General features: G+C 54.2%; 1 protein-coding gene across 1 annotated transcript; it reads left to right on the top strand.

Annotated features, from left to right (window-relative positions):
* Positions 1-5,378: 5,378 nt before the first annotated feature.
* LOC123106702 (F-box only protein 13) lies at positions 5,379-7,862 on the top strand. Its single transcript, XM_044528792.1, has 2 exons — positions 5,379-6,154; positions 6,423-7,862. Exons 1-2 carry the CDS (start codon positions 6,000-6,002, stop codon positions 7,624-7,626), a joined length of 1,359 nt encoding a protein of 452 aa, XP_044384727.1. The 5' UTR covers positions 5,379-5,999; the 3' UTR covers positions 7,627-7,862.
* The last annotated feature ends 1,149 nt before the right edge of the window (positions 7,863-9,011 follow it).

Below are 9,011 nucleotides of genomic sequence, written 5' to 3'. Positions count from 1 at the left end.
ACAAGCAACAAGGACACAATCAACCACGTGCAAGGATCAAGCAATATGATGCAATGATGATATGCTATGCGGGATGCGATGCGGGATGCAAAATGCAAGATATGACAGGAAATGCATGAACCTGGCCTCAACTTGGAATTCCAAGGGTGCCACTGGAAAGATGAGATGAAATCGCTTGAAAACGATATAAAGAACGCCGGAAATCGGAGTTACGGTTTGGAAATGGCAAGCGATTCAAAAATGACACCGGTCTGCGATTTACAGCAAGTAGGCATCTAAATGCAATGAGATGAACATGCTACAGCACCCAAACATGACAACAAAATACATGGCAGGGATGCACGCAAGATGCTTAACAAAAGATCTAGCACTGAGCCACGGCCAATTCATCCACTAACAGGTTCAAACAAGCATGGCAAAAACGCAAATGTAAAACAGATTTCAGACTTAGTGAAATTAACACTTGTCTGAAATTTCAGATCATGAAGCCCTCTTCGGAGCATCAAAACAACATGCTACAGGACCTGAACATGACAAAGAAAGACATGGCATGGAGCTACTCAACAATCTTAACAAAAGTCTCTTAGTGACCTTGAGCCAAAAGGGATCACAAAATATACTAACAAGCACACGAACATAGCAAAAACATAATCAGTTTTCAGACTTAGTGAAAACTGGGACATGCTGAAATATAACCCACGAAGGCATGTTTACGAGCTCGATGCACTCACTACAGAGCAAGTCATGGCAAAACAAGCATACACCCGTAAAGAAGGCACAAAATACAAGCTAGACATGGCAAGAACAATGGCATAGCATGCACGGGCCAACTACAATAACATCGGCAAAATCGCAAACAAGTTGACGATCTGCCCAGATTCACAACGAAGCAAAAGTAGAGCTCGATTGACTCAAGCTAGGGTGCTCCATAATTGCAAACAAAGACATGGATGGATAGATCATAACAAGATTAACAAAACTCCTTTACTAATAATCCTCAAAAGAGGCACGGATCACTAGGAAGCAGCATGAACATATGGCATCATGAACTAAATAATCCCAGACTTAGTGAAAACTACTAAGTCCCTGAAAACAGATTTACCGGGTGCCTCACTTTGCAAGCTTGCACTAGTCACCACACACATCACAAAAATACATGGGTTGCACCTCTGGAAATAAGACAAAATCCTTAACAAAACATATGAAGGACTCACGGGCATAGCATGCACACATTAATCATGGCAAAAATGACAAAAATCTAAGATGAACTAGCAGATCTGACAATTAACTCACGAAGCCTCCTTCTAACAGCATTTCGGGCATCAAAATGAGCTCAAATGAAAATGATGCAATGGAATGAAATGATGTACTCTTTGAGATGAACATTTTGATACGCTATATGCATGAATTGAAGCTACGAATGCAAAGTTACAGAGCCGCAAACATGAGCACTTGGAGTAAAAAATACTGGGACAGTAAAAAAAGAGGGGTCAACCCTAGTCTCTTCTCAGATCCAGATCGGTGTGCGGTTCCCGAGGCGGCGGCGGCACTGTAGCTGACGGCGGCGGCGGGCGCGGGCGGAGCGGCCGGGCCTCCCACCGGCGACGAGGCGGCCGGCGGAGGCGGGGGCTCGGCCGCGGCGCCTCTGGGCGGCGGCACGAGGGAAGGGGCGGCGCGGCCGTGGGCGAACGGCGGCAGGGGCGGCCGGGCGGCGTCGGGATCTGCCAGAGAAGAAGCCCGCCGGCGAGGTGGCGGCGCCGGCGTCGAGCTTCCGGGGCGGCGGGGCGATGCGCGGGGAGGCGCGGGCGGCGATGGGCCGGGCGGGCCCGTTGCGGGCACGCCGGGCCGCGGCGGCGGGTGGCGGCGGAGATGCCATGTGGCGGCGTCTGACTGGGCGCGGGGGCGGCGGACGTTGTCCGGTCCGCTCCGGACACGTCCGGCGGCGGCGGATCTGGGATTTTAGGGTTAGGGGGGAGAGGATCCGCGAATTTCGGAGGGGGTGTATATATAGGCATAGAGGGAGCTAGAAGAGTCCAAATGAGGTGCGGTTTTTGGCCACGCGATCGTGATCGAACGCTTTAGGACATGGAGCAGAGTTTGATGGGTTTTGGGCCAAAATGGAGGGGTGTTGGGCTGCAACACACACGAGGCCTTTTCGGTCCCTCGGTTAACCATTGGGGTACCAAACGAAGTCCAAATGGTATGAAACTTGACAGGCGGTCTACCGGTAGTAAACCAAGGCCGCTTGGCAAGTCTCGGTCCAATCCGGAAATGTTTAATCACCACACACGAAAGAAAGCTAGAAATGACCACCGAAGGAGAACGAAGCGCCGGAATGCAAAACGGACAACGGGGAAAATGCTCGAATGCATGAGATGAACACGTATGCAAATGCAATGCACATGATGACATGATATGAGATGCATGACAACGACAACAACACATGGAGACAAAAACCCGAACCCGAGGAAATAAATATAACTTAACGCCGGAAACGGCAAGAGTTGGAGTACAAATAAGGAAAGTTACATCCGGGGTGTTACAACTTGACTATGGCTTGCCTAGTGTAGTCTACCTTCCGCTGCATGGTAATAGGTTTATTTCTATCGTTTGTCTTCATAACTTCCATGTTTTGAAGACTTTCGTAAAAATCGCCTATTCACCCCCCCCCTCTAGTCGATATAACGCACTTTCACCTCCTTCCTTGCTCTTCGGGGCGTTCTCCTTGAAAAGTTTGCGACTTTCTGAACCCATTCCATCCCACTCTGAGGTCGTGAAGTGAGGGAGCGAGCCCCCGCTCAAGTTGCCAACATTGTCACCCTCACCGCCAAGGTTATCGGCTGAAGGAGGAGGAGGCGGGGTGGGGAATGGGAAGTGGCATCACCCTCCACACGCACCTGAAGTCTGAAACCACCCTCAGAAGGGAAGACATCGACACAGCCATGAATGCACAAGGGGTCCACAGCCCAGATCTTGAGGCGCACGGGTCCAAGGACAGAGAGGGAATCTTGGTCAACCAGGATCGGCTTGCCAATAAGATCACCGAAGGCCATGACGAACTCAGTAGAGCGTAAGGTGGGAGGGACATCATCCACAAGAACCCAAATCTCCGAGAGGGGTGATATAGGTTTAGCCCCATTGGCAGCCGCCTTCACCGAGACAACCAGTCGGTTAAGATGGAGAGTGAAACTAGTGCAGGAAGAAATCATCTTAAGACTGCTCTTAGAGGGGAAGACCATAGCGAAATCGAAATCGGACAACTGTCGGATCTGCCAATCCCAACCCCCACCGTCCCTCAGTTTGAGCTCGTCCAAGAGAGTTTGGGTGGTGATTTTGTGGTCTTTGATCGAGATGATCGCGGCGTTGGAGAGCGCAGGAGCCACTGCCACCCGAGGAATATCACTATCAAGCGCGAAGAAGGAGCAACCCGGGAGACCTTGACCAAAGAGCTTAAAAGATGCAGATTTGCGACGATTTTGGCAGTTCACGGTCAGGTGACCGTCCTCTCTACAGATAAGGCAGAACGGGGGGTTGAAGCAGCGGGATTGGAAGTGACCAGGTTGATGACAAGCGAAGCATGTAAGATTAGGGTTTGGAGGTTGAAGAGGCGGAGGAGATGGACGGGCCGGTGGAGGAGGAGGAGGAGGGAGGATCCCATCGCCCAAGGCGCTAGAGGACGAACTAGGGCCAGACGCCGGGAGCCGACAGCTGAGAGAGCCAGATCCACCGCCCCCCGCGACCCAACAAACGCCCACCAAACCCCGACGACGGACCAGAGCCGCGACCGCCACCGCGAGCCAGGGGGCGGACCTTGCGGGGGAGGAGGAGGGGGACGGGCCGCAGGACCAGAGCCGCCAGCAGCCGCCACGGCCTCCCATGGATCGACCCCAGATCCGCCCGATCCGGGGGCATCAGATCTAGAGCCCGCCACAGCCGGCGCCGCCGCCCAAGCCTCGCGTTCACGGGCCACTTGCTTCTGAGCCGCCTTCTCGGCCTCAAGCTTAGAGCGGAGGGACGCCTCGAGCTCCAGATCGGCCACCCCATTGCCCGCGTCCTCCCGCCGTCGCTTCATGCCCGACACGGCCTCGCTAGAGGACCAACGGGAGCGATCCATGGCAACCACCGCCGCAAAAGGGAGGGAGAGAGGTGGAGGGGAAGGAGATCTGTGGTAGGTAGGGATGAGAAGGCGGACGCGACGCAGGTCGGAGTGAGATGCAGGAAACCCTAGAAATGGGGGGGCGAACCCTTTCAGACCCATAAATACCCAGAGCAAGCCAGGCCGGGAGGGGGGGCGCAGGCCGGGCTGGCCAAAGAGGAAGGCACGAGGGCCACGCTGGGCCCAGGGCCCAAAATGGAGAGGGGGAATCCGAAAAGGACGACAGCGCTGGCGGCCCAGCATGAGCAGATGGCCTAGGAAGGCCCAACTGAAACGGTACGGAGAGCCCACGAGCCTCACGCACAGGAGACGGATCTAGGGTTGGAGAAGGAGGAGAGGCGACCGTCGTCGCCGCCAGCGGCGCTGACACCACCGAGACCACCAGCGGCGAGGACGGCGGAGAGCAGGAGGAGCGAGCAGGGCCATCCGCCCGAGAAGAAACACCACCAAAAACCGCACAGCCCGGCGAGGGGAGCGTCCCCAAGCGCTTCCGTCGCCGGCCGCGCCTCACCAGGAGCCAGCCCGAGCCATCCACCTCACCAGACACCACTGGACGGCCGCGGCCGCCCGGAGCAAACTTTCCAGACTCTACCAGACGGCGTCGACTCCGCCGCCAGCGAAGCGGACGGAAGAGAAGCCGGAGGGAGGGAGGGAGAACCAACCTCCAGATCGGGATCCTCATCCACCTCGTCCGACGACAAGGCCCAGAACTTGTTCCTAGCTCCAGATCCAGAAGCGAGCGAGCAGCGAGGAGGCCCAGGAGGCGAGGGAGGAGGGGCGGCGAGGGAGAGAGCCGGCGACGGCTGAGGGAGGGGAGCGGGGAGAGTCGGACCAGGGGACCGGAGCGAAAACGGGGAGGGGGAGGAGGGAGAGGGGAGAGAGGAGGAAGGAGGAGGAGCCATCATAAAATTTCTCGTGTGAACTCCGTTCTTTATGAACTTAATACTCTAGATGCATACTGAATAGCGGTCGATGTGTGGAGTAATAGTAGTAGATGCAGACAGAAGTCAGTCTACTTGTTTCAGACGTGATGCCTATATATATGATCATTGTCTTAGATATCGTCATGATTATTTGCTTTTCTGTTAATTTCTCAACATTAATTTGTTTATCCACCGTAAGCTATGTTCAAAGAGAGAAGTCTTTAGTAAAAACTATAGCCCAAAGTTCTACCTTTATCATAAAATTAAAATACAAAAACTGTGGCCCCAAGCCCTAATGTCATCTTGCTACTTGCTGCTTCACCCTTTCTCTTCCGAGAATCACAACGAGTCCCGCGGGAGTAGCAACGGTCCGTCGACGGGAAGACACGCATTGTGGGAGCCCTACAACGGTGGTGGTGCAAGAGGCGGGGTGAGGGGGTCCGAACCAGTCAGCTGCTCCAATCGGCAACGATCAGCGCAGGAGGAGCTCGTCGGTGCGGGGGGTCGACCGCCGTGGACATGGCAAGCTCGCCGGGAGGGTGCGTGGTAGCAACCATGGCTGGCTGGCATCTGCTCGCGCTGGACACCACCATGATTTTCCAGGCGAAACGGTGGGGGAAGGGGAAAGCATAAGGGAACAAGTGGCTACAAATCACTCGAACGCGCGTGGTGCGACCGGCCGAAATTCGATCGGCACCTATCACTGGCCTATAATAAATCAGGAATCCTAGACGTAGTTAAAATCCATCCGTAGCTCTAGCAAATCTGGGTATAAATAGGGGAGGGTGGTGGTGGCTCAACTGAATTCCATCCCTTCCTTCCACCACGCCTTCCGCTCTCCTTCACACACCTTGCGTCCACTCAACTCAAAGAGTGGAGTGGAATAGAGTGGAGTGGCACTGGATCGCTCTCCTCCTTGCATGTCAACGAAAACAAAAGGTGTCCTCCCCTCCCATCCATCTCCTCCGCACGGATGTAAAGCCACCCCAGACGTAACAAAGGGTGAGGAGACTCAAGAGGCGCAAGGGCAAAGATTCCAAGAACACACCCTACCTGAGCCAGGAGCAACCATGAGGTACGCACCAAGCTTCTGATTCTTGGCTCGCTTCGCTGCACTTCAGCAGCTTTCTAACCAAGTTTTGTCTTGGGATTTCAAACCAAAATTTGGTAGTACTACATGATTTTGGGCCCAGACTCCAAATTCTTTTGTCTCCCATGTTTGTCTCTTGGAACTAAACCGTCTCGTAGCTGCTAGGGGCCAAAGAGAAGAATTTTACTTGATGTTTCTTGTTAGAATCTGAACCAAACTGCTAATTAACTTCCCTCTACGTGTTCCAATGCAGTGGCCGAATGGAACTGAGCGCGCACATGTCGATGGCGCCGGCGACCAACGGCGGGAAGCGCAGGTGCTCACGGCCCTGCCTTGGGGATATCCACGAGGACATGCTGGAGCGCGTCCTCGCGCGCCTCCCGCCGGCCAGCTTCTTCCGCCTCCGCGCCGTCTGCCGCGAGTGGCGCGCGGTCGCCGCATCCGCTACATTCCTCGACGCCTGCGCCCGCGTCCCTCCCCGCGACCCGTGGTTCCTCATGCTCTCCGAACGACCACACCCGGTGGTCGCCTTCGACACGGACGGGCGCTCCTGGAACGCCTGCCGCGCCCCAACGGGGTCCATGCCCGTGGCCGCGTCGGGCGGCCTCGTCCTCTACAGCGTGCTGGCCACGGGCGCGCTCTGCGTCTCCAACCCTCTCACCGGCGCATCCCGCGCGCTCCCCATGCCGCCGCAGGGCCAGGGCCAGGGCGTGCCGCAGCTCCACGCGATTGCCATGTACGGCTCCCTCTACCGCGTGGCGCTCTTCACGGGCGAGCTCTCTGACCTGTCCATGGCGGTGTTCGACTCGTCCGAGGGCTCGTGGGAGGGCCCCGTGCCGCTCGCCCGGAGGTCCGGGACCTCTTCTACGGACGCGCCGACGCATGGTGGCGACGACACGGTCTACTTTCTGAGCAAGTCCGGCGACGTGGTGGCCACCAACATGAAACGCAGCTCGCTGAAGCAGTATTCCTCGGCGGTCGTCCCGTCCGAGTGCGGCGCCGTGGTCTACTTCCTGAGCCACTCGGGCACGGTCCTCGCCTGCGACACGGCGAGCCGCACGTTTGCCGAGCTGCCCCGGATCCTCCCCGTGCATTTCGAGTACTCCATCGACGTCGTGGCATGCAACGGCGCCTCGTACGCCGTCGTGCTGTCGGAGTACCTGGACACGGCGAGCCTGCGGGTGTGGCAGTTCGCGGAGGGCGCGTGGAGGCAGGTGGCCGCCATGCCGCCGGGCATGGCGCACGGGTTCTACGGAAAGAGGGCCGACATCAACTGCGTCGGGCACGGCGACCGCGTCATGGTCTGCGTGAGCTCGGGTGAGGTCAACGGCTGCTTCATGTGCGACGTGCGGAGCAACCAATGGGAGGAGCTGCCCAGGTGCATCAATGGCGACGGAGAGATCATCGACTTCCTGGCCGCCTTCTCCTTCGAGCCGAGAGTAGAGATCAACGTCTAAGTGCGTGTATGCGTGTGTGTGTTTGCACTTTGCACCAGCGCCGATGCTTGTTTAGTTAAGGAGCACTGTTGTGTTTTGCTCCAAGCATCTTGCTTGTTTGATTATTTTTTTTCATTCATGTGTGTATGTTGCATCGCATGTTCTAGGTTATATATTTGGGTGCTTTATGGAAACCAATTCGAGTCCTTGATTACGCTATATATTGTACTAATGGACTTCATTGATACTAAGATATTTTGCACTTCTTAATTAATCAGTGCGTCAATTCTATGAAGAAGTCGGAGTCGCTGGCTTGAGGAGAAGTGGTGATAAAAGACTTTGTAGAAAACCTTGACGATGCTCCTCTTCTCGGCCTGAGTCTTGTGGATAGTCAGATCGGCCGAGGTGCCCCATCTTTTTTGTTTGGCTTTCTGCAAATTAACCGCCAAGTCTCTTCTAACTTTTTAGCCCTAAGAACACAACTCCAAAAAAATAGGACCTCATTAAATTACAAACGTTCGGATTTTAAGCATGGCAACACGGACGTTTTTCATGGTAATTTCGGTTGACTCGAAGTGGCAAGTTTAGTTCGCAAACAAATTTTGTCTCGGTTCCTTTTTTTGCCAGAAAAGTGTCCAAACTAAACTTGCCACCTCGCGTCAACTGAAGTTGCCATGAAAAACGTTCTGGTTGCCACGGTTAAAATTCGGACATTCGGGATTCATTTTCGAAAAGATATACTTGGGGTGAAACAACGCTTCTGATCCCATATAATCATCTCAGGAAATAGTTTTAGCCATTAAAACCACAAATTTTAAGCAGCTTCCAAATCTTAGAATGTACGCTAAATCTTGAGTCACTATTTTGTACTGCGCAAGAAGCTGCTTCTCTGGTCGGGGAGATCTCATTTGTTCAATCTTTTTCTTTTAGGCCCACATGGTAGTACTACGGTAAATTTTCATTACTATAAAAAGTACTGCTACGTTACAAAGGGAGAGGAAAAAGAGAGAGGAAAGCTAATAAAAGAAGTGTAAAATAAAAGAAGGAATAAAGGAAGAAAACTAACATACCACACACTAGTGTAGGAGTAGTAAGTAAAACTTTCTTGATCTACCTTTCTTTCTCTCTTTCTCGCAAGTGCAGTGCATGCAGCAGCAGCTTGCCCATGCAATGCAAGAGCTCTCCAAAAGTCGTCACCTTTGCTTTGGAAGGAGGCAGTGTGGCTTCCACTGAGGAAAGAGCGATCATAAGAATTCCGTAGAGAGAGAAAGAGAATCCATCCATGTAATGTAGGGGCATCACATCATGCCCTGCGCTGCTGCATGCCGCTGGGTTTTGCTTCCTCCGTCTGTCCCTTGCCCCCCTCCACACCATGCTCGCCGCGCAGATGCTCGTAGTAATGCCGC

This window comes from Triticum aestivum, chromosome 5A (genome assembly GCF_018294505.1).
Source record: "Triticum aestivum cultivar Chinese Spring chromosome 5A, IWGSC CS RefSeq v2.1, whole genome shotgun sequence".
Lineage (NCBI taxonomy): Eukaryota > Viridiplantae > Streptophyta > Magnoliopsida > Poales > Poaceae > Triticum > Triticum aestivum.
Note: the sequence above shows the minus strand (reverse complement) of the source record. Positions and strands in the feature narration are given on the sequence as shown.